The sequence below is a fragment of the Siniperca chuatsi genome, linkage group LG11, assembly GCF_020085105.1.
Source record: "Siniperca chuatsi isolate FFG_IHB_CAS linkage group LG11, ASM2008510v1, whole genome shotgun sequence".
In the NCBI taxonomy this organism is placed as follows: domain Eukaryota; kingdom Metazoa; phylum Chordata; class Actinopteri; order Centrarchiformes; family Sinipercidae; genus Siniperca; species Siniperca chuatsi.
The window spans coordinates 26,859,245-26,886,274 of NC_058052.1; the positions used below are offsets into that span (position 1 = coordinate 26,859,245).

At 39.6% G+C, this 27,030-nt stretch overlaps 1 protein-coding gene across 10 annotated transcripts in view; it reads right to left on the bottom strand.

The window, feature by feature from the left end:
• Positions 1-27,030, bottom strand: part of atrnl1a (attractin-like 1a) — a 259,623-nt gene that overhangs the window by 155,425 nt on the left and 77,168 nt on the right. For 4 of the 10 annotated variants that reach the window (XM_044214108.1, XM_044214107.1, XM_044214110.1 and 1 more), the window contains 4 exons: positions 25,853-26,066; positions 25,095-25,286; positions 13,678-13,926; positions 13,075-13,212 (listed from right to left, as the gene is read on the bottom strand). In XM_044214108.1, coding sequence (XP_044070043.1) covers positions 13,075-13,212; positions 13,678-13,926; positions 25,095-25,286; positions 25,853-26,066 — 793 coding nt within the window. Of the gene's footprint in view, positions 1-1,323; positions 4,488-4,850; positions 5,081-13,074; positions 13,213-13,677; positions 13,927-21,324; positions 24,881-25,094; positions 25,287-25,852; positions 26,067-27,030 lie in introns of those variants that run through there. The other 6 variants (XR_006379858.1, XM_044214114.1, XM_044214115.1 and 3 more) reach the window with 6 other exon arrangements.

Genomic DNA, 27,030 nt, shown 5'->3' on the forward strand with positions numbered 1-27,030 from the left:
CGAAATAGATGCACAATATACAAACTGGTTTATGGAAGACTGTAACAGCCTGTTAAAACTATTGAATACAGGAGAGGGGAGTACCATATAGAATACAGGCCAAGTAATTTTGTGTTTCTTTTTAAAGGAACACTACACATGAAAGGTGGTTCTGCAAGGTTTGTAGCTTGCTTCTTACGCCTTACCCTGCACATAAGTTAGTTCTCACTGTTTGTCCGTTTCGTTGTTCATCTGTATGGTCACTGCTCCAAACATTCAGAATTTTGCCAAAACACAGCTTCTTTTTGTCACTGGCATTGTTTGTTGCTCACAACCAAAGTAAGCAAATGTAGTCAGATGCGACAGTACAGGCTAGCCAAGCTATCGTAGTGACAAATAAGAGCAAGCTACAAACTTTTCAGAACCACCTTTAAAAAGACAAGAGACAGCAAGGTTTTTGGTCGAATATTTTTATAGCAGTGGTTGGACATTTTGAGAAACTATCTTGTCAGTCAGATAAGAACATCAATATTAGCTTTATCTCTGTGTCCCCCAGAGAGATAGGTCCCAGATGTTAGCTAGCTTGGCACAAAGGCTGGAAGCAGGTGGAAATCCCAAAGCTGTCTTCTGTGACACTTTTTTTATTTAATGTTTAAAAATATAAATATCAGAAAGTGTCAGTTTGATATTTAAAGCTTTGATCTGTTAGCTATTTATTGATCAACCGCTGGACTCACTGACTGCATGCAGCAGCTCTTACGTGCGGTCCTCTCACACTGCCACATCACTCAAGAGACACAAACCTGGTGCTTCAAAGCTATATCTTCCTAGCCAACAAGATACATCTTTAAATACATTTGTCTTGTAGATAGAAGAGGATTTTGTAGCTCTCATTTAGCCATAGTCCAGGACCAATATGGTATGTATAACAATTGTGGATGGAAGGAACCTGAACAATTACTCAGTTATTCATAACATTTGCAATGGGAGGAAAACTGAAAATATCAACACATGATGGATGGCAATCTTTTTTTGTCAATTCATTTGAGGAGAAAATAATACAGCTTCCAGCCACTAGTTGGTAGTGCTGAGCACAATGCTGCTGAACAGCACTCGAGTTGGTGACTGAGGAAGAAATGTTTCTGAGAAGTTTCTAGGAAGATTACTTTTGAATGTCTGATGTTCAGGGTCCAACTGATGGACATACCAGACTGTGATACGTAGTATGACCTAGCTTTGCCTTAACAGAGCTTAAACTCTCAATCATTTCATTTGACTCAGGTAAGATGGCAAAGAAGCATGTTTTCATTTCCTTCATCCCAGCTTTAATTAAACAGAAAATGGACATGTCATTTGTAAACTTTGAGGGAAACAATCTTCCTCTATACTTTAATATGGGTATAGCTTTCTATAGCCTCATACATGTTACTAGCTTTCACCACACAATAAATCCATTCAGTCAGTCAGGCTTTCTCACAAAACATGGAGACCCTGATTGTAAAATAAACACTTGACTCATCCAACCAGTCTGCAGACACATAATATCCAAGTGCCCAAAGGAAGTGAACTCAATTCTGGGAGAGACACAGAGCAACTGGAGGTGAAGGGTGTAAGGAGCAGGGGAATCATAAAGAAGAAGAGAGTGAATGAATGAAATGGACGGAGGAGAAAGCACATCACGCACCACACTTGCTGACAACACAGAAATAAGCCGCAATAAAAAGAAACCTGATCTCTTAGCAAAAAAGGCTGATTTGATATAAATCATATTTCCCATGACTTGTGCAAGCCCCCTGAAGAGAGTACAATTTCTCACCCCACTGCCTCCGCATGTACACACACAATACAAAAGATGACTGTTGTCAGGGTGTGTAGGCGGGAACTGGGCCGTCAGTGTATGTGTGTTTGTCTTTCGGTGTGTCTGTATGAGTCAGACAGAGACAGGTAGAGATGAGGAAATCAGTCAATGAAAAAACATTAGAGAACAATCTGAACCTCTTATCGGCTCCGTCTTATTCCAGAGGGGTTTGCAGTTATAAAACTCAAGATAACTTAATGGGGGGGGGGGGGGGGATCAAGGGCCCTTGTTGTGCTAAACATTACTCCAAAGGTTTTTTGTGCAGTTGGACTTCACCCAGAACCACCCACACCACATATGAATCCTTCTCTGCTACTGCTAAATATCCCTCAGTGGATATTTCAACAAACTGTATAAGTACAAATTAAAAGGGGGCAGCTAAAGAATTTAGACTTGTAAACACAATCTATAAAGATTTCTGAATTTTTTTCTTGAAAATGTAAGCACCAGATCTATCCATGCATAAATATGCACACACAAATGATAGATGAAAATGTGTGTTGAGGAAACTTAATAGCCTAACTGCCCCTCCTCCACCAGAACAGAAAGTTCACACCATGACATAAAAAAAAAGAAGAGAATAACCAAATGGTGTGAGCAGAAACTTTGTTAACCAAAACATTTCCATAATTCATGTATATTATAACATACATCATTTTAACAGACAGAAAATGGATATTTGACAACAATATAAGTTCATGCAATTAGGCAACAGGTCCACCAAACAAGCAGACAAATAATGATGATAATGATGCAATAATGCGCAGGTTTGCGGAAAGCTGCATAAACAAGACACATGATATACATAAACAAAGCATGACCCCTACTAAAAAACAGCAGTATTAATACATCTTGCACGTGTATAGCTGTTAATCTTTCAAAGACTTGTGACATGGCATGGGGCTTATTGTAGGGTGGCATACTGCAGCGATGGCACTGACCTTGTTTAAAGATCAATAGTTTATTTAAAGAAATCTGTAATAAATAAATACATATAAAGATACCAACATACCATTGAAACACAAACATGTTTTTGGCCCACAATCAGCATCTTATTTGTATTTTCTCCCTATTTTTCTCTTAATTGTGTATTACGTGAAGCATATTCTGAGCTGTGCCAAAAGGACCTCATTTACAAGAAACTGCAGAGATCAGCATCTTTTTGCAGCAGAAAACAACTTTTTGAGTGTGTTTGGACATAAGATCTAGGTGAAATTTTGTCTCAATCTGCTCCTTGAAAAATAAAAAAATAAAATCGAACACAATTGCAATACCAAAGAAAGTCTCTATAAAACAAATATGACAAAAGATGGTTATGACCAGTGTTCTCAATAAAGTGGCCCTCATCTTGAGTCATAACTAAACAAAGCAACCTGACTTGTTGGACTCAAATCAGGTCACATGTGCAGGCCACTGTAGTGAGAATGTTCATGACAATTTAATTAGAGGTCATCAACCCTAGATAATAACAGTCCTAATGTCAACAGTAATTCCTAGTAGATTTCCTGAAGATATGGCATTGTGCAACGTGTTCACACCGTTCACAGAAGTGTTGATTGGGTCCACCTGGAAATCTGATTAATATATAGCTAGAAAATGTGTGTGTGCACTCATGTGCTTGTATTGCTGACTGTGTCATGTGTGTGCACATCTGCATTAGCATTTAAGTGTTGGCACTTCCTTATGAGATGGTTCACACACAGTGAGCTGCTAATTAAGTCTTCTTTCCCCTGTTTTCTACAAGATGGAGGACACATTTATCCACTTTTCCTCTACATGCTGGTGTTACAACGATACCAACAGTTCAACCCACTCACCAAACAGATGTTGATGTTTGAGGATTCTGTAAAACCCTACAGTAGATTATGTTGAATAATGGTGTTTTTTAATGTTCAATGCAACATTTTTTATTAAAGTGCTTTTTATTGAAGCTTGGTCTGGTTAAGTTTGGGCAACTAAAGCTCCTTGTTTAAGATTCGGTGTGAGATGGGATGTGAACACTGGTCACCGCTGAATGTTGGCATTGGAAATAAATCTGGTGCTGCTGAATCGTCAAATATAAATATAATTACCACACACTGGCCTACAAAATTTTGGTTTTGATACAAATACACTGTCATCAATTTTAAAACTCATTCCGTTTTCAATACTTAAGGTAAAACTTTGTAAGATGCCATTATTCTGCTTCAGGTTGCAACATTTTCATTTACATTCTTAAATAATGACATTTTCAAAACATAAAACAAAACTAAATGAATCAAACACACTAATGAAAATTATAAAAGGATTGTAAATTGGTGTTGTTTGTCCTACAAGACAGCTGCCTGTCAAAATGACCTTCACATCAATTTCTAATGCTTTCAAAATATCACATTTTTCAAAACTCCCTTTTATTCAGAGTGCCACTGACCACTACTGTATTACCCAGATTATGATCAATCACATGCTCATCTCCATGAATATGTTTTCATCATCATCAATGTCACCTTCCACCTCCGGCTGACTCTTGCATTTTCTTTGTCCGGTTCCACAGACGAGGCAGTTTGGTTCGATAAGAGAGGACAGGGCTTTATACTGTGTCTAATGAAGGGATCAGGGGGAAGGTTCGAGGGCAAAGGGGCCAAACATGAAGTAAAGAGAGGTAAGAAGTCTAAAATATAAACACACGCACACACACACACACATATATATATATATATTAGCATACAAAGAGAGAAAATGATTTTCATGTCTTAGTGACTTTAAAGAGCCTTTGAATATATTTTCCTTAGCTCAGCAGAATCTGATCAATGAACTGTCAAACTGAATATTTCAAAGTTTCAATCATTTTACTCCCAATCTCAGTTTTTTAGGCCTATTTATTACACAGGATTACTACAATAATGCCTCATAGTGTTGGCTTTGGTTGGCAGGTGCGAATTTAACAAATCGATATGTATGTTATATGTAAAAATATATATGCCATAATGTAACACTTTAAAGTCTGGTAATTAAAATGAATATGTCTGCTTACCTGACGTGACTTAGACTAGACTTAACAGACTAAATGCAGTCACGTAAATGTTGTCAACTGATGTGGATCTGAATATTACTTTGGGGGAGTGATGACAATAACCTTCCCTTCAGGAGAACTTGGACTCGGAGCCTACAGGTGGATCCTGTGGTGGAGGTTGGGCTTATGAAATGCTATTTGAACAGCAGCAGTCACAGCTGAGTGTTCAGGTGAGCAGTGCAGAATCAGGCCTGGCAGAGCAAGAAAAGTTCAATACTTTACCCTATTTCAAAAGGTGTGTTGGATATATAGTATGTTGTAACAAAGTGTTCATCTGTGAGTGGATCAGTGCACTCTGGTTGTCATCTTGACCTAAGTCACAGTTTTTGTTTAAAATTGTACAAATTTGGTGTGGAATTTTTCAGAAACGTAATATTGTCATTCACAGGACAATCAATTTAGAAGCTGAGTGGCTACACTTCTCTGCATGGTCCTCATTTGATTTAAAAGCTCCTAATAGTGTTACTCAACCTTGTCTGGCCAGTGACCAAATTTTTAGGAGTTTTATGTGGTAAAATTCTCTTTTAGCACTTTAATATGGTTCTGTGTGTGACGCAGCGTGGTTGCATTTGTGTCAAATGTGGAGCAAGTTGTAACGTTAGTAGTGATGAATAAAGTATCCTCTCCTACTTAGACTGTTTGTCCCACATGATAGCATAGTTATATTAATTGTATGCTGGTTAATGTCAATGTGAGCTGCAAGCCATAAATGAAAGCCCACAGTCTCAAAGAAAGCAGCTTATTCTAGACGACACATGAGTCACAGCTGAAGCTGACTGGAGATCAAAAAGGATTCAAAAGCCATTTAAAATCATATTTACAGAACCGTTTGTATGGTTTTCTGTGTAGGTACGTGTGTGTCTTTTGGTTTGTCTATGTGTTTGTATGTTGACCAGTCAGACGCCAGGAATAGAGATGCCAGAGGGAAGATGACTGGATACCGCTAAGACTGCTGGGTAGTTTGCAATTCCGCCACAAGGCTCCACAGGTACACTAACACACACAAGCACGTTTAAAAAGCACAAATATGCACGTGCGCACACACACACAGACAAACTTGAGACAGCAGGTGAGCGTGGATTTGGCACAGTTTCTACGGAAAAGACTGAATGGCAAACTCTGTAGGCAGCATCCCTCTTGTGCTACTCCACTGCTGCTAAAGCTCAACAACAGCTGGCTCTGTGTGATCCATCACAAACACACACACACGTACGCCACCCTGCTGTCCTGTCTGTCCCAGTCTCCAGGTGATGCTGCTGGGTTGCCAGTTTCTTGCAGAGACAGCACTCAACATCTCTATAGCTCCTGCACTAAACACAAATTTACAAGGAACTCCTGCTGTTACACCATGCTTACAGACTGTACATCAACACTTCAAAATTAGGGAGACAAGACAGAAAGAGGGAGGGAGGGAGGGCGACAAAACACAACAGCATTGGTTGTTTGTTCAAATGCTGAAAACAACCTATTTTTACGTTTTCCTGACAAGCGACCTCTTGTGATCGTGCCGTTTATTTTTTTCTTAGTAAAGAGAGAATTTTTTTCAGCAGCCTGGGTTGGGATAGCAGGAAAACAACGTGATGTTGCTTTCATTTCATACTACAGGTGGAAAACAGGTCATCGTACCTTAACAACAAAACAGGTCATTTGTCTGCGACTAACAAAACAACCCAACCTATGCAAAAATCAGTCACGAGTGTTGTCTGACCTGTTACTTCAGATACTAACTCATTATATTAACAGAAAACGCATTCTGGTTTCCTTCAAAACGTACTTGCTGTTGCAAATTAGTTGTATTGATACGTCATTTCTAGGAGATAGGTTTGAGGTGGGACCACCATGACCTCCTCCTGAAGAGGATTTGCAGTACATTAACAACCTCACGTGACTTCCATCTTTGCTGCAGATAGAGGACAGTCTTAGGTCACTTGTCCAGAAGAGGTTGCTTGACAGGAAAACATAAATATAGGACATTTTAAGGGGCACAAACGACCAATGCTGCCATTTTTCTGGCAAGGACAGTCCTGAGGACAAAGTTGAGGTTTAAAACTATTGACGGCTCTACATATAAACCTGTGGACAGTTAAAACGTTAGTTTCATTGTTCACAACAAGATACACAAACTTTTAAATTCTAAAGGTTAAACCTAGTAATAGTAAGGTAACATGTACATGGCCATACCCAACTGTAGGTTGGTTGTAGTCTATGTGAATGTATGAAAAAGCATTAACAAAGCTCATTGCGACAAAGTCTAAGGAGCTGGTTGTAGATCTACGAAGGGCCAAGGCACCACTGACCCGGTTTCCATCCAGGGGGTCAGTGTGGACATGGTAGAGGATTACAAGTACCTGGGAGTACACATGGACAATAAACTGGACTGGGCTAAGAACACTCAAGCTGTTTACAGGAAGGGCCAGAGCCGCCTCTATTTTCTGAGGAGGCTGAGGTCATTCAACATCTGCCGGACAATGCTGAAGATGTTTTATGAGTCTGCGGTGGCCAGTGCTATCCTGTATGCTGTTGCATGCTGGGGCAGCAGGCTGAGGGTAGCGGACGCTAACAGACTCAACAAACTGATCCGTAAGGCTGGTGACATTGTGGGGGTGGAGCTGGACTCTCTGGCGGTGGTGTCAGAGAGGAGGATGCTGGCCAAACTACACGCCATCTTGGACAGTGTCTCCCACCCACTCCATGATGTGCTGGTCAAACAAAGGAGCACCTTCAGCGGAAGACTCATCCCCCCAAAATGCACCACAGAGCGCCACAGGAAGTCATTCCTGCCTGTGGCCATCACACTCTTTAACTCCTCCCTCTAAGTGTAATCTGTATGACCCTAAGTCATTAAACTTTACATTGATCATTAACATCACTGCAATACTTATTATAAGTGTGCAATATTCTCTGTTTAATACTGCTGTGCAACATACTCTGTTTTCAGATATTTATTTATTCATACTTTCATTACTGCTGTGCAATATCCACCGTCTCATAATAATCTTAATAAGCTACACTTAAGTTGACAGTACTCATTATTGCACTATTACTTATTACTTATATTACATTGTATTATTATACCGTGTATACTTCAACAATACTATGAACCTCTAAATTCATTTTTATACTTAGACTTATTTTAGCTTTTATACTTTATATCCACTTTGTACTTAATTTATCTTACCTGTATTAGTGTATTATATTTTGATTTGCTTAGAACTTCTATTCCTGTGTGCACTGACATGACAGCGAGCAGCTGTAACAAAAGAGTTTGTCAATAAAGTATTTCTGATTCTGATGAATGATCTGCAGCAGTCAAAATACTCGTTATTCCCCAAAAGTAAGCTAGTATTCACCTTAATTTAACTCAAAGTGCTTCAAAATCTGGCCGGCAAGTATCCTACAGGTCTGTAGTTATATGACCACAAAAACAAAAAAGTCCACCAACTGTCTGGTCTTAATTACAGTGGGGAAAAAAAGAAATGCTCTACTGGAAAGATGATCTCTGTCCAGAGCTAAGACTAACTCCTCACTACAGAACCAAATCCTCCACGATTCAAGCACTCTCTCTGTTTTGATGAATTTATAAAAACACATCCAGTTTGTATTCTTTTAATATTGCTTTGATTCATTCCTTCCTTCCTTCCTACTCCGGTTGGGAAAATGAGGGACTGAAGAATACTAGAGGTCCTGTGTAGCCCCACAAGAAACAAGCACTGAACTGAGCTGAACCTATAAGAAATGATGAAAGCTCTGAGTGACAAAACGTCCTGCAGACAACCTTTGACTTGTGTAGTGTTTCTCTGGTTGTCCGTGAAGACTCTCAGTCATGCTGGTTGTGTGATGCATACACAACCAGCATGACTGAGAGTCTTCACGGACAACCAGAGAGCGCAAGTGAGGTAGTGCAGAGAGGCATAGGGTATCAGAGCGAGGAGAGAGGGAGCTCCTGATGTGAATCATGCAAAATTTATGGAAGCAATAAAACTGTTCAGCGTGAGGTGCCGATGGCAGAGGAGCATTATACACTGAAGCACTGGGTAGCAAAAGATAACAAGCAGCAGAAGAAATAATAATACAAGCTGAAGTCTTGCCTAGAAGACAATTCAGAGGGAAGAACCGGAGCACAGTGGTCTGCCTGCTGCTGCTAGATCATCACGCAAGAAATCAGGGAACACGTAGATGTGTACTACAAAATTCTAATTTATTCCAAAACCCTTGTTAACATTCAACTGCTAAGTAATCAGAGTATTCACCAATACCCCTACAATAAAGACCAAACAAATGTGCACTTTAGAAAAATCGGTGTTAGTCCAACAAATTAAACACAAAGGAAATCAGGTTTTCCCATTCACACAATATTCTATGAATGTGGCTACTACCAAAGCTAGTAATAATCAGATTTCTTAATGATGGTTTTTTTGTTCTAAACTGGCGTGTGTTCATGAATGTTTTCAATGCTAGTTTTCAGGCATTTTGTCAAATTACTGTCATTAATTTCAACTGATTAATTTTGCAAAAAAATAAAATAAAATGCATTACAAAACACAGATTTGGTCCAAAAGCTCTACTGGATACACACTGTAATATTTTAAAACTACCATAAGTGAAGTGTGAAGTGTTCAAATTGCTTTACCTCTGATCATCTCTCCTGCAGTTCTGCTGTAGAAGCTTCTAGCAGAGAAATAGATTTTTTGTTTAGCGTAGGATTTAATCCATTGATTGTTAGATAACCATCTCGACACTAGATGAGTGTGTCATTACGTCCCCTATTAAGCTGTATTGTTCAGTAATTGTGTATTTCTGATATACAGTAGAGTGACGACGGGCAGGTTTCATCACAAAATATGAATTTGGCTTGACATTACTGAAAAAAGGAGAATACTACTGAGCCTCTTTTTTTTTTTTTACTTGTCTTAAATTGTCTTCACTGAAATAGTAGGGCTGCAGCTAAAATTGTTTTCTATATTGATTCATCTTTTGATTATTTTTCAATTAATTGTTTGGTCTATGAAATGTCAGAAAATGGTGAAAAATGCTGACCGCAAATTCCCAGAGCCAAAGATGACATCTTCAAACTGCTGTACAGGACAAAACCCAGAAGCAAATCCTCACATTTCAGAAAATTGACCAAGTGAACTTTTTTTTTATATTTTTGCTTGATAAATTATCAAAATAATCAATTATCAAAATTAACTTTATGTTGTTCAACGTATTGAATAGACTTATGGCTTCAGCAGTGACTAAACATAAGCAGCACAAGCTGACCACTAACAGTTCTCGAGGTGTCCATGTGGTATATACCTTGCACCATGACTCAACATTACATTTTGAGGTACACTTTGGAGGAGCTGCAGAGCCTCAGCACATGGCCCCTGTAACACCAGACAAAGATGCATAAATCCACCTTAACTCTCTCCTTGTCCTCAAGAACTACTGTTAACGTGCCATTAAGCAAACCACAAACCACTCAGTGACACAACTGTGGTTGTACCACTTCCAGGTGGGGATGTTTCTATCTGAAAGGCAAGTACAGTCTGGCACAACCCTTCCCGTCATAAATGTGATTTAAAACAAGTTTAGAAAACATCAGCCTGTCTCTCCGCTGTAATAAAAACGAGACAAGAAATCAACAGAACAAAGACTCCCAGGATGTGTATAAAAACATGCAGGTGTCCTGTCAGCCTCTAAAATGCATGTTCTCCTCTGAGGAAGTAAAAGTCAAAACAGACATCCAACATTTTGTAAGCTGCAGCGCTGAAGGTTGGCGTGAGTGCGGTTGATTTCGTACGTGCGCAGGACAAGGAGAACGGTACAGTCAGAGAAAAAGGGACACTAATGCTCTGCACACACACACACACACACACACACACACATCCAGATTTGACAAGGTTAGTTATTCATCTGTCACAGGGACAGGGGAACCGACAGACTCCCCTCTCCTCTGTCTGTCCTCCATCTCTTCCTCTCTATCCCTCCATCTCCTCCTCCATCATCTCTCTATCCAAGGGCAACTGTCCTTTTCCACCGATATTAACCTTGTATCTCTCAGCACATGGTTTTATCTTTCTTTCTGTCTGCTTGTCTTTGTCTTGGATTCCTCTTCTCTCACTCTGTCTCCCCCTTTCCCTCCCCCCACTGCCTCTCTCACCCTTCCATCCTCTTTACAACCCTATGAGCCGAGGCCTTTTCCCCTCCCTGGTAGGGACGAAGCCGTCTTTATATCTTTCAGTCCACTAATCGGCCACACATCATTGACTCCCAGCAGCTTAGCCCAAGGTAAATCTAGTGGTCCTTTTTATAAAGAGAGAGAGAGGGATGGAGATAGAAAGAAGGATGAATGGATGGATGGACAGATGAACAGTGGGGGAAATCTAAGAGAGCGTTATTGTGAACTGTAAGAGGGAATGACAGAGGCATGGAGGAAGTAGAAGAGGGAAAAATGAAGGGATAGGTGTAATGAAGTAAAGGCAGAAGGATATGGGCAGGATGGACGTGGATGGATGAGTCCGGTTTAACCAGCACATTACTGGGGAGAAGAGGAAAGGAAAGGAAATGGACCAAAAGGAGAGGAAGGAAGGAGGGGGGAGGAAAGCAAAAGTAAGACGAAAAAAAGATAGGGAAAGAAATGTGAGAGGTAAGGGAAAGAAGAGATGAGACAAGAGGTGGTGAGTAGAGAGGAGAGGAAAAGAAAGGAAAGAAAAGGAAATAAGGGAATGAATGAAAGAAGGAAAAGGGATAGATGAATTGAACAAATATGGCATGAACCATAAAAGAAAAGCAGGCATAAAAGAGGTGTCAAGAATGGAACATGTGGGAGAGAAACTGCAGGGAAAATGTGACCAGGGGATGTCAAAGAAAGCAGAAGGCAGAAGACACAGAGACTGAGGATGAAATGAAAAGAAAAATATAGCAAAGACGGCCAAAGTAGAAGAGAGAGTGCATCAGAGGCTGTCCTGTACGGAGGCGACGAGAGGCGTGCATCTATCAGCTCTGCGCTCGCTGCAAAAAGCCGCCAGGGACGGAGACACCAGTCAACTCAGGAAATAAGAAAATGATTAAGAGCGATTTAATGTCACGCCGCCGCCAAGCCAAAACGCACATCTGTCACACAGAGACTGATGTTACTGCACCTCCCTCTCACTTCTCCCTCACTCACACTCCAGCAGTCACTCATTCATTCATTACACTCTCCCATCTCTGATGTTTTTTCCCCATCTAGGCCCATATCATATAGCTTTCCAAACCCAGCCCCCTGAGCCTTCAAATCACATTCACACACCCATTTTCCTATGGCTTCTGCTTTCTATCATCTAAACTCACACACATAATCTGTTGTTAACAGTTTCAACTATGGGATTTGCTATGATTATTTCCATATGAAGCAAAACAAAGCATGGAAAAACTGCTGACAGATGGATTCCAAGTAGAAAAATATCGATGCACATAAACGTGTGCATCTCTGTGAGCATTTGCCTACATCAGCACCATCTTTCTCCAGTCCAAGCCCTCTGCTGTTCACTAGAAACAACAAGACTCATCTCGTCTGCTGGTGCTGTTCCCTCAACGTCTACAGACCACAGTCCTGTCCAAACCACACATTAAGTTTCCCTTTTCACTGCTCCAGTGCTTTGCTGGTTACCACAAGCTCAACAGAAACCGAAGCCCACAGTCACAGCTTTTAAACACTGCCCCCTTCAGGTTGTTTGTGTCTATTACAGTGTTGTAGACTGCTGGCAACAGTTTCTACTTGACAGTTTTAATGAAAGGGCTCACAATTCCTATAGAAGCAATTCAGAGCAAGAAGTGAAGACGACGGGGAAATTCCTCCAAAACGCAGTGGAAATATCTCGCTCTTTAGTTACTAATGTCTATAACTGAAATGTGAAAACTTCATTTTCTTAGAGAAAACTTGTTTCCCAGAGAAATCAACTTTTTTCCAGAATGTATTTTTGAAAATGAGGGTCTCTGTCTTGAAACAAGGCAAGTTGTTGCAGTAGAAGAGAAAAATAAAACGAGAGTGACTTGTTTTAAAAAAAAAAAAAAGGTAAAACTTTAAAGGACTTAAAATTTCAGACAAAAATAATAGAGATTTTTGCAGTGCGTGGATGTTTCTGGTTTGTTTGTTTTTTTGCTGATGCTCAAACCAAAAATAAAAAGCAGGGTAAACCCCTGTGACCTTTGCACTCACCATTGCACTTCCCTCCGTTGATGGGGTCGCCATAGTAACCAGGCATGCAGCTCTGGCAGTGAGTCCCTGCTGTCAGGTTCCCACAGTGCTCGCACACGCTGCCGTTCACACACCTGCTGTGACCATTACACTGACACACTGCGAGGAAATTATACACACACAAAAACACAGAGTAAAAGATACACTCAGCGGCTAGTTTATTAGGTGCACCTAGCTAAAACTACTGCAATAAATCCTTCATGAAGATTATAATGTTCAGTTTTTTGTTGAAAGATGTGTCGATTCAACTGCACGGCCATTTAGTAGGCTGTAGTTTGTGAGAGGTCTTTCTAATATTTAATCTACCCTCACTGATATAAATGGGGTCATGAGTGTGCCTTAATGTGAGCAAAAGACAAGGCCACAAGCTGCCCTTCTTTCCCATGTGGCAGAAGTAACCAGCTGAGGGAAGAGTTATCATGAAGATGCACATTTTCATCCTTAAGTTCTGGCTGCAGACAGAACACCACCACCAGAGATATTCATGTCAACTGGGTGACTATCACAGAGTGTCAAATGTAAACAGAATAAAAACCTTCGCTTGAATGTGACCAATTCACTCACCGGGACATTGGATGAAGGCCCAGTTGTAGCCTCTATCAGACGAACAGAGACTCTGATCCAGCACCATTTCCCTGTCTCGTAGTCTGTCTTTGTCTCGGGGCCCAACCCTGGCAATAGCAGGCTTCAGGGGGCCTCGGTAGGAGCCCTCCATGCAAACACCCCTGCCGGTGTTACTGGGATCACCACACCAACCGCACTCTGCCCTCTCCAAACACTCTGCACATGTCCTCAGACCTGAACAGTTCTGGGCTGTGGAAGGGATGTGAGACAGGCAGAGATGGAGGGAGAGGGGGAAAACAAAGGAGTTTAGGAATCAAAAGAGACTAAAAATTAGTTGGAGACAAGCGAGGAAAGGTGTGTTAGGTTTCTTGTTTTGTTCACAAATGGAAAAACGAACTTGTACCATTATACTAGAGTGCAAAATTGGTTGTAATACATCTATCTTTGATTATTGTTCACAACACCATGAAATGGCCTCTTTACTTCTCAGTCAGACCAGAAAGTGGCATCGCAAAAAATTGTTTTCACATCCTCAAACTTACCAAGGAACTAAACAAACCATATGAGTGTTTTCTGATCTAACATCGTTTGTCAGTGCCTTCCAAAAAGTGTTACAAATGACCGTTACGGAAAATGCTTCACGTGAGTATTTTCTGATCTGCCAATGCTATGGTTAAGGTTGGTTTGGTTTCAGCACAAAAACTACTTGGCTAAGATTATGAAAACAAAAAATCACTGTCCTGGTTAAAAGAAACCACCACTGACTTGGCAGTAAATGGGATGAGAACAGCGTAAGACACTTTGTACACCTGATCATCCACCTCAACATCCTGCAAAACAAGTTGTGCTGTAACAATATCATCGTACTCCGAAATTTGCTACAGTCACAGACACAAGAAGTCACTTGTCAACAAAACATACACATAGGTCATTTTAGACATTCAACGCTGTCAGGATGTTTTATTAAGTGCCACAAATTTGTGTCATCAAGGCTGAACTTTACTCAAAAGCACCACACATTAACTGCCACTCCACAGATGAATCCACTGATTGTAAAGATTCTATTGAAATGAACACATTTTGATGTAATACAGTAAATGCTGGCACCCCTGGATCCTCACGACGGTTTAATTCCTGTTCGAACAGGATATTGGGGAGGGGCATAACCAATGAGCGATCATTCTTAAACGTACAGCTAGATAGGAGGGACAAAAGGGTGGGACACCTTAAAAAAAATGTTTTCTTTTAATAAGATTTTATGTTCACACTAACACAGGACATGTCAGATTCACTATATTCCAGAAAGTTCCATTTTCATATCATTTTGTCTGTAATTCTTCACAGAACTTCAATGAAAAGTATATTTGATTGATGTGATGAATCTAGTCTATAAAGTACTTAATGGTTTGGCTCCTCAGTACATTTCTGACTTACTCACTGATTATAACCCAATCAGGCCTCAGGTCATCAGGCAGAGGTCTTCTAGCTGTACCCAGAATTAGATCCAGGTCCTGTGAGGGTGCCTTCAGTTACTGTGGTCCTGCTCTCTGGAACAAGCTGCCTGCTGACTTGAGGTCCATCACAACGGTGTCCACATTCAAAAGCAAACTCAAAATTTTACCATTCTCCCAGGCTTGTGTGTGTACTCGTATGGTAGCACCTGTTTCTTGTACCGTTGGTTACATAGGCGGCTGTGTGATAGGGCAGCGGTTTCTATTTGATTGTGTTGATGTTTTGGGGTTTTTATTGCTGTGTGGTATGTTTAATGTACGTTGGGTGTATGCTTCATTGATTCAATTTCTGCATCTTACTCATGCTTATATACACTTACATTTATGTTGCTTATGTTACCTATGTTCTCATGTTTATGCCTATTATTTATATTTTGTCTTTCAATGTAAAGCATGTTGAGTTTACTTGTAACGAAATGTGTTATATAAATAAATTTGCACTATCATGCATTAACTGCATGACAAATAATGACCTTGAATGCATTGCTCAGACCTATTTTTAGTGCTACACATACATTTAAACAGTAGCTATGTGTGCATTGTTGCAGTGTTCTAATGGAAGATGTCCTCAAGACACGTTTGGGTTGAAAGTAAAGGGTCTTTAAGGCATAGTCTGTCCTTCACACTGTAGTTAATCCAAACAGCTTCAAACAAACACAATAAAACACCTTTAGTGATATAATCTACCTCCTCTAATATACTTTGCGTCTTTTGGTTTACCCTTTTCTTTGACCCTCAACATTTGTAAAGAAATTGACTTCACCATTCCATGTGTTGAGAAATGCATTTGTATTCATCAAGTGGATGTGACATTCAAAAACACTACTGGTGCAAATTAAAAATGACATTTTTTGATGGTATGGCATTCAATACTTCAAAAATCTCCATACTGAAGCCCTTTTTTGTTGGAGAATAAGCTATATGTGACAGGAATAAGAAATCAAGTGTTTTTTCTGAAGGAGCTGGCCTTCTAAAGTTAACTTTACAGATTGTTTTGAACCGTTCAGTCTTGTTTTGCTCTCGTTTGCAACGTCAACTCGTCTTCCCGTCATAAATTTTAGTCTACAAAGCGAGGGTGGGAATACACACTCAGAGAAAGAGAGAAAGCTAAGACTCTGTGGGTATCTTGGCATGTACACAAGAAACCAAAAGGTTGAGAGTTATCCGAGGTGTTGTTTCTTATAGCCCAGCAAGATGATTCAAATGCAGCGTCAAGTAAAATTAGCATTTTCACCAGAAGTTGTTTCTCTTTTGAAAATGAGCCATTTCCATAAGCCACAGATGTTCTAGCTGAACCTGTATCTCTTTCTCTGTGTCCCTGCTAGCTAGCTCTGCTTGAAATACACCCCTTGTCCTCTGTATGTGTTTGCAAGTTTCCTGTTGCATTATTCAACTGTAGCAATGCTGATTCATTTGTTCTCTCTCCTCCTTTATAATTACAAACTTCTGCTCTCCCTTTCTCAGATTCACTCTTTATCTCTTCTCTGCCACACTTTTATCCTCCTCTTTTGCATCTTTTTTTCCCCTATTTCTATTCACTATGCCACCTTCCCCTCTTCACTCATTTAGCGCTGCTTTTATACCCCCCTCCTCCCTCATTTCCTGTCATTTTGATTTAATTAGATTTTTTTATGGATTATTTTAAAACACTTTAGGCCCAAATGAAATCACAAAGGATGGAACTCTTCTACTTTTTCTTCTTCTTCTCTTTTCGTCTCTCCCCTACTGTTTTCTTCCTTCCAGTTTTTACTTTTACCTCCCCTTATTTCCTCTCGCCTTTTACTTCTGACAACTCACTGGATCCCCACTAGTCAATAGTTTAAAGAGAGGCAGTTCAACAGAATATCCCTAATCCACTACACAGTAGGGTTTCCTCTGATAGAAAAGCACATATTTACATACCCAAGAGCAGATTTGAATATCCAATAAATATACCAGGCCTGTTTATCATCTTAAAATATGATTCAAATTGCAGGGAAATTGGTAGCATTCTCTTTGTAAACCCCACAATTTTCATGTGCAAAACCTTAACATTTTAATATAACAAAATTCTTTGTCCCTCCAGGTCAGATTATTAGACTTGCTGTGCCAGCCCAATTGACTCATAATGCTCAATAGTTCTCCCGTTTACATTAACTTGAATCCTTTCAACACCTGATTGGACACTACACTGTACACCGGTCTGTGATTGGTCTTTGCTTCGAATTTATTTTCAAACTGTGAAAAATGGCAGCTTTTATGGAAACCGCCACATTTCTCAAACTTTTCATCAAAATTAGTTTTGGGATACATTTGAGGTGACAAACTGGCATTTTGATCCACACATTGGGTGGCATATAATACAGCAAAATATGCATGCGTCCTAGAACTTTATTATAGGCTAAAAGCTAAACTCACTCAACTTAAAATTATACCTTTAGCTTTATTGGATTGTTTTTGTAGATGAATTAAGATGGATCTATCACTATTAGTCATGCCAATTTCTGCCTAGGTAGCTTTACTGCATTATTGAATTTTTGGCAATTTTTAATTTTACTTCTCCTACAAATTTGATCCAGTCTTCACCAAGTTTGGGACATGAGCCAGAAAAAGGTAGCAGGTAAATTTAAATTTTCTTCAGAAAATGTATTCTTATCTAATTTTATATCTTTAGCGACCTGTTTAAACAATCATTTGTGTGGTTTGAGAGTTTCAAGATTCAGCAGGGAGAGACAGAGGTTACATCATCATCTAAACACAAATGTGGTCAGGCTCAATCAGTGAACTTAAATCTCATAAAAAGCTCTAGACATGTGATCTGGCTTGCAAAGCAATTACTTCACATTTCACAAAAGTGAAATGAAATTCATGGCCAACTGCGAATGAATTTGTGAGCACTACAGAGCTGTCACCCGGTTACCCTTTTATCAGCAATATGGGAATGACTGGGAAAGATGAGAACACTCAGGCCAGAGAGAGTACTACATGACTGCTCTCATACCTTAAAATATATTCTGATGCAGAGTTAATCTCTACACACAGACTGCCTCCCTAAACATGCATTGCAAAGTGCATTTGCAGCTCTTGACTGCAATTTTTCAGTGACAAAAAGTGACAGAAAATGGATCAAATATTTCAGGCATCAGCCTGCATGCCACGACGATGATGAAACGGGCCCCGAGGACACTAAATGACACGAGTAAAAGCAGCTCATACAGAAGGGAGAGGCTGGGCAAAAACAAATTCCTGCATAGACAGAAAATGTTAAGTCCTTAGATGTCCACTTGCATAACTGTGGTTTGTGTAGATAATATAATTTACCTGCTATGTCCTCTATGCCTGAGCCTTTTCTATTTTTAATAGCATTACCAACCATCTGGCTTCATCTGTGTTCCACATGGAAAGAATTAAGAGAGGTTATTGCTTCATATAGTTTCGTGGACTCTGGGTAGATGAGGATGAGAGACAAAAGTGTTACATTCAAGTGTGTGCCTGCGGGGTTTACAAGGTTTTAGTTAACAGCACCAAAGATATAGCTGTACCTTGTGCTATTACATGACATTAGCTCCAGGCTATTTCTAGAGTAAATGTCCTTTTGGATGGTGCCTGTATTTCCCACGAGGGTGGAAAACATATTTCATGATTAAAAACTACTGGCTATTTTTTCCTTTGTGGATATTGAAGATAAAAATAGGGACACTGATTTACGCACTTCACACTGCTTAAATGTTAATGTTCCTCTAATTTCTTGCAAAAGGGTGATTATTCTGTCTTCACTCTGTACACAGCTCAGCAGCAAAGTAAACAGTCTCCTGTACTGATGACAGTGGTTGAACAAAGAGGCATAACTGTAATTTATATTTATTGCACTTTACTGCAGTTAAATTATAAGTAAATTTAAAATGTATATAAATAAGAACGCAGCTTGATTTGTCAGGCATTTTAAGACAGATGAACTTAAGAAGGAAAGTGAAAATTCAACAAATTTATAACAAGACTAAGAAACTAAAGCCATGCTAGTTGAGTTTTAAATGACAAGGTCAGAAATATTGGAGACAGACTAACACATTGTTGGTTTTGGTCTGTTCATGTGATTTGTTGACAACAAAAATATAGAATAACACCAGCCATATCCTATAATGTTTGGGGGTTTTTTTTAGCTGTGGTGAAGAAAATGTGAAAATCCGTTAGCAGATGGTGTTGGGCAAAGGGTCTTTGGTGACCGGTATTATGTGTGGAAAGTGCAAGCAGGAAGATCAATATGTTAAGCCTGTTGTGAGATTTTATATGGTCACCAAAGTTATTAAAATTAATCCTGTAGGGAACATAATATGTACCAAATTTCACAGTAATCTAATTATTTGTGAAAACATTTCACTCTGAACTCAGGGGATAACCAAAAGTCATTATGATATCGTCTCAGAACCACAAGTGTGGCCAATCTATTGAGGAAATGTTTAGATATAGCACTGGAAAAATAACAACTTTAACCTGCTGGTGGAGCACGATGAGAGCTCGGGTGATAAACAAAGGCATCATCTGCAGAACTTGTATCTTTGTCTGTACAAAACGTCATGGCAATCTGTTTCACTCTGAACCAAAGATGTCAATCTGCTGATGGTGCCCAATCAAAAGTCAGGGGAGTCATTAAGTCATTATGATTAATCCTCTGGGAACCAAGAATGTCACACAATAGCCAAAATAATTCACTCTGGACAAAATTGGTGGATTGATCAGCTGACAAACCAGTATTGCCATCTATAGAGCCCCACTGCTAGCACGGCTTAAAACAAAGCGCAGTAACCATTTTAAAATGATTATCACAGATATACAGATCCAAATCAATTTTCTTAATGTATGTTTTGGTCAAAGTCAGGGAACACTGTTTCTATCAACTTGATGTGAATGAGAATGAACATAAATGTAGTAACTAGGTCAAATCCAAGAGGACATGCGATTGTATCTCAGCCTGCACCACTAAACATCAGTTGCTAAAAACTTTCACAAGTCGTTGTCGTCACTTGGAGACTGAGCGCCTTGATGCCTTTAAAGTTCTGTCAACAAGAAGCATCTCTCCGATTGGCTGCTATATAGCAAACATCCACCACATGATTCATGTGATATGAACAGAAAAAAAAGTACATATTTATACTCTACCCTGTGTTCCTTTCCAAAACCTTCCCAAAATATATGGCTCTATTGAAATCAGCATATTAGTAGTCTTCATTGACAGAACTAGAGGATACCTAAACACAACAGATGACAAATGTTCGGAGGAACTTAGGCTATCGGGATGAAGCAAAGAAAAGGATTGCTTGTTCCTGCTGGGGAAATTTTCATCTTATCAAAAATTCTCTCAGCACAATCGTCTTGGTGCCACATTCTGTTTATCACACGGGTTTGACATTTGGTGTCCCTGGATAGCACGTATCGTCTGGTTTCATCTCGTGCAATCCATTTGCTTGTACAGTATTTGACAGTTAGCGTCGCTGAAACCAGTAGCATACAGATATGTGAGCCCCCATACATAATACATCAAGTGTAGGAGCCATGAGCTGCCTTCTCCTTCGCTTTTCTCGTAGCATGTGAAGCTACAAAACAGCAGACAGACATCATGTGGGATGGACAGGAAAAAAACACACACACACACACCTTGTGAAGATTGCTGCAGAGAACATAAGCCTATTTCTCTGTGCAGCAAAACCAATATCAGCTACAACAACGTAACCATCATCTGGCTTGCCTGTGTGTGTGTGTATATAAGAGAGATTCATTTGAAACCGATGTTCGACTATAATCAAATCACTTGTTGTAGTCGCCTGTATAAACAAAATACAAACAGTGAGTGACCAAAAAAGTAAAAACTCCTGTATACTGCAATCCACTACACCTGTAATTAATCACATTTTTGTGTTTTAATTTTAGGACAATGTGCCTAAACACACAAACTGTGTCCCAATTCCATACTACATACTAATTGCATACAGTACTGTATGCACTATATACTGTACTAATTGTCATGGTACTGTATATTGTTATTGCAGTTAGTAAGCATTCAAATCAACATACTTTATCGTTTTGTACTAATGGAAAATGACAAGACTTTTGCTAGTCAAACTGCAACTTTCAAATGTCACAGCAAATTCAATTTTACGAAGAGAGAGCAAAATGGGTTTTTTGTAAGATATGTTTTTTTGTTTTGTTTTCGCAGGTGTTTCTGGAGCTGTTTTCCCCACCACCCACAAGTTTTTTATTGTTTTCCAGCTGTGAGCAGATCCTCCATTTCATTTGTGCATTGCATTGTGGAACAGTAGTGTACATTAACAGCACCTACAACTCAAGCGCACAGGCCTGGCAGAGTATCGGCAGGTACTGTAAGATACCAAGTGTTTGATGAAAATAGATTAATATTAATAAATGCTGACTTTATTTTAATTTATAATTGGTGAACTGATTATAAAAAAGGCTACATTGCTTACGCTGTTAATCTGTTGCGGACGCTTGCACCAGCACTTTAACCACAGTCATTGTTTCATTAAAAATCAATGGGCTGGAGTACAGAGCCAACACGAGAAAAAGAAATGTGTCAGTTTGGTCGCATAAGAAAGATTTGTTGAGGAAATCATTAGTGTTTGCAATGTGGTCAAGACCAGAGATGAAGTTTCCTGTTTGAGTCATGGCTGCTTCACTTCATCAGCTACTGCTGCTTGCACTAAAATGCATGTTATGTGGTGAAACTTTAATTCTGGATTTATGAATGCCCCACCCACCACCGCTTAACTGTGCTGTACTATGTTTCCTCTTATAAAATGGGCTTTTCAAAATTGTCACATAAGCCAAAGAAAGTCCATTTTATAAGAGGAAACATAGTACAGCACAATTAAGCTGCGACTGAAAAATCAGCTTGCTTTCGAAGGAGCTCCCAGAACTTCCAAATCTGACTGCTGGGGCAGCACTGGAGCTAATTATTTCAAGAGGTTGTGTTGAGGAGTGTGTAGTCAGCCTCCAGCAGACATGAAAAATGGGAATGATACACAAAGCCTTGGGCCAAATTTATCTGATAAAGAAATGACCCAGTTCAAATTGGATTCTCAGACAAGCAATCGTTTTTTGTGAAAGCAGCTAACAAAGCCGAGGTCATGAATCCTTTAGCTGTAGCCTGCAGGCCTGGTTTCCAAAACAAGACATGATTAATCCATTAACAAGAGAAGTGAAGCAGAAAGTTAAGTATGAAACACAATGCATAGACTGATGAAAAGAGCAACAATGCTATATCTAAAGAATTTGAAAAGTAAAATGTCAGATTTTATATGCTGTACTTTGAGCAACAAATGTAAAAAGTAGCAGAACAAAAGCATCCTACACACCTTCTGCCACCAAACTGAGATATGAATAATACAAGAGAAAAGGAGATGGGGAAAAGGTGCCACTATGTAAGCACTGAAGGTAAAGCGATAGAAAGGAAAACAATCTTGGCTTGCTAACAGTAGGCTGGAGAGCTGTCTGTACTCAGACTACTGGCACCAGCAAGGAATAATAATCACCAGTCACAAGACAAAAAAAAAAAAAAAAAAAATCTCAAAGTTTTTGAAGCTGTTTTCTTAACTCCTCAGAAACAAGAACACTTTGCTACAAATTGACTATTTGTCCAACAAAAGACAGAAAACACCAATAGAAAGTTTTGCCTCTGGGGAATACTTTGACAGTTTGATTTGTTTTTCGTACCAGAAACTTGTTGAACTGCAGAATAAAATATGCCTGTACTTTACCTTAACTTTTACAAATAAAACATCAATGAACATTATCAGAAACTTCACTTCCTTAGGGTAGTCACGCAGCAACAATGTTCAGCCGTCTTCCGTCTAGGTTGGTTATCTACCTATGGCTATATTGTGTAAGTTGGACAGTCAGTATTTTGGGGGGGAAAGGAAATTGATGTACAAAAAAAAAAACTAACTATAATAAATAACTTATCTTCAAAATGAAAAAAATTCTGCAGTAGATCGATTATTAAAACCTGCCACATGTATTCATTGTATATCAGAAAATGTCTCAGGCTGTGGCATTGGCTCTTTTCCATCCATTTTATTATGGCATTGTTTTTAATTGTAAGTAAAGGATATGAATACCTTTTTAACCACTGAATATATGGGCACATTATATAAAGAGAATAATCCAATGGGATACCCATATTGCTTTGTTTCCATTGGATGAAGGCAAATATTTGCTAACAGAACTTCTTTAACTGAGTTGATGTGAGGTTGTTTTGGAGTCTGTCTGCCATCTGATGTCAAACATCACCTGATGCAGCTTTAATTAGCAATATTCCCCATATTCCCTTCCTGGTGGAGAATTTGTAAACCCAAGTAGGTGAACGCAGAAGTATCTTATTATTTAGACAGGAAACTATTCAGTAGTTAAGCAGGAGATCCATTCATGTCGACTTATAAAACATCAAAACAAAATCATAAGCTGCAAATTCAGAGAGGATGCAGCTGAGCCTAGCAGCTTTTCCAATTTTTGTCTGGTTTCATGGTTCCATGTTTCTCTCACATAGACAAACATTCCTGTACACACTTATGTACTCAAACAGAAGCACATGGAGACGCAGTGCTGAAACTGAAAAACCTCCAGCATCCCCAGGGAGGTGTTAATATGAGAGGAATGTTATGAGACAGCAACGAGGACTTCATATTGAGTCAGTCGTGTGTCATTGTAGATGATCGATTTTCTGCCCTGTAGCTACAGGAGAGGTGGCACCACCACGGTGTTGAAGTGTGTGTCTGTGTGTGTTTGTGTGAGAGGCAGAGACCTAACTGCTGATAAGAAAGGGATCGATAAGAGTCTATAATGACTCCATGTTCACACAACATACTCTAGTTGCATCATCAAAAAGGTATGAGTACTATACACCACCTCATTAATCAATCTGTCTAAACTCGTAGCCACACATTTTGACATTACTATAACCTCTATGCTTTGTCATCCAACCGTATACTGTTCTGTCATTACATCATATTCAAATAACACAAAGATAAAGCACACATGTTACATCTCACCTCCTAAAACTGTCTGTTCATCTTGCTTTTCTAGTGTCACCACAACATCTGTTCTTATGCCTTTTTCCTTCCTCTTGCGTATTTTGCCTAAAAACATTAATTGTTGGTTTGATTAGGGGCAAACAGCAGATCGCAAATACTTTCTAGACTTTCAGTAGAAAAGTTAGTTGATTTGCCTGACCTTTGTAACTTATGGAAAAGACTGATCATACCTCTGCCAATAGCTGATACAGTACATTTGTTTTCTTTCATTCACAAATAAGTGATCAAATCCAGAAGGTTGTGCATGTACCTTTCTAGGCTGTACGTCTTACAGATGGGTAGTTTCAACTACAATGCTGCATCATATTAACTGAATGTTTTGCATGTACTACAATGTTAATCCAGAAAGTAACTAGTAACTCAAGCAATTACATAAATGTAGTGGAGTAAAAACTACAATATTTCTCTAAAATGTAATGGAGGAACAGTAGTTAGTCTTCCAGAAAAAAAGCATCAGTACCTAAAAAACACTTTCCACCATTAAAGTTAATTGTTGACCTAACCCAAGGCCCTCTTGCTAGCCTTTTCCAGAGATTTCAGCCACAACTCTTTGTCTTTATGAGTTTGAGAAATGAGTAAACTCCATTTGCTGATGAAGACGTGGTTGAAAGCCTTGGAAAAAAAAAAAAAAAAAAGCTTGTAAGTGGATCTTAAGTAAAGATTTTTTTCCCCCCAAACTTCCCACCTTTGTTCTTGTTCTTAAAAACACACACACACACAGACAGACGTAAATTGCACACCTGAACCCAGTCACACATATCTGTTGATCTCCACCCTTCACCTCCACCAACACCCCATCCCCCTGTTTGACTTGTCCCAGTCTCACCGGTACAGTCCTGGGTCTGCCACTCCAGACACTGTCCGTAGGGGAAGGAGATGACGTATGCCGAGGAGTCGACACAGCGTTGCGTACTGCCACACCACATGCACTCCATGGCCTGGCTGGTGCAGTTGGCACAGCTGGTGCGCAGAGAGCAGGGCGTCTTACAGGGACGAGCGCTCTGACTCTGTGGACTCCCTGAGCAATGGGACAAAGGGCCAGAGACAAAAGTTTAGATGTTGGAGGAGGAGAAAAGAACTGATGTGAGAGTTATTTACTGAAGAATCAAGTTTAGTGCTAGTTAAATCATGAGTTAGAGGTTCAGAGCTTCCCTAACAGTGAAACTATAACTTTCTTTGGGCATTTTATTAAATTTTAATAGGTTTGTGAGTTAATTCTTCATATAAATGTTGTAATATACCTGCTATTTTTTCATTTCATTAGCTGCATCATACTGCGAAAGATACATCTGATACAGCCACTTGTTTCCTCTCTCACTTTTCACTTTATCCATTTTAACGGCACAGAAAATGTCTGTCTATTTAAGAAATAGGAACTGTTTTTCTTCTTACTGTAATCAAATAACTGTTTGGTGTCTCTAATGCACTGATACCTTTTGTTTTATCACCTGTTAGTTTATCTGAACTGAAAATAAACTGTAGCCTCCAATTTATTTTTTTATTTGTTTTATCCTGTGCTCTGAACTATTTCTCCAACCACATCCTCCCCTTTCTCTCTCTTTTTTTAATTCACTCCTTTCTCACCGGCAGGCTTTTCACAGATCAGGCCTTCGGTGGTGGCTGTGCAGGGGTTGGCTTTAAGACCGGCCACCTGCGACCGCTCCAGGTAGGCACAGAACCCTGAGTCGCTGGGCTCTCCAGGTAACCATCGCAGGCTGGTGTTGGTGAAGGGTGACGCATCCTCCCAGCCCCAGTACGACACGTTGATCTTCCTCAAGCCAACCCAGGGGGATAACCTCTGCAGGGGTGGAGGCACGCAGGGGTGAGAGAAAGAGAAAAAGCAGGAGATGTGTTAGATGTAGCACGTGCTGACCAAGGATTGCAAGCATCATATGCATTTATCTTATCTGTAACGGTGTCTTTACAGGTCTCCCTGAAAAAACAATTCGATCAGACAGCTGCAGCTGATTCAGAACGCTGCTGCTCATGTCCTCACTAAGACCAAGAAAGTGGATCACATCACTCCCAACACCATATGTTAAGATATGTTCTAAAGCTCTCTTTATTTCTCTCACTTCTGGCACTGGCTCTTTGACTGGTCCAAAGCTGCGACTAACACCATTTCCTGGCATACAGCAGAAGGTGGGGTAAAAACATGCCACAAACTGTCCTAACATACACCATCTCAGTCAGTGAATGTGTTTCTGCAACTTTTCTTCCACATTTCCTCTAAAATTAAGAGGCAAAGCTTCATTTGTAGTTAAATGTAAAACTGTAAAAAGGTTTTTGTTCAGTGTTGCTACACTGGTGTTGACGTTCACAGTATCTATAGAATCTAAGTTAACTTTTGTCACAAAGCTTTTGTGACTCCAAGTTCCCAAGGAGAAGATTGGTTAGAAGATTTATCATGTTTGTGTGCTGTAGTATTTTGTACTCTAAAATATCAGTAGAGAGGGGACAGTCAGTCTGGAACTGTTAAAGAGCTGTTGCAGGAAGTCTTGGACAGGATTTGAACATCCCCTTTTCATCCTAAAATGAAAACAAAATGCGGAAGCTCAAAAGCAGTTTTTAAGCACTAGCATTTTAGAGGTGAGGTCAACCTGAGAAAAATCAGACACAACAACCAATTTTTAGGCCAAACACGGCAGAGCTCACGTCAACCTATCCTTCCAGTAACAGAAGGAATAGGAAAAATGGGGAGAAAATGTAGTGATTTAAGTTGCAGATCAGCCAGAGCTGCTAAAAGAAAATTTAAAAACAGC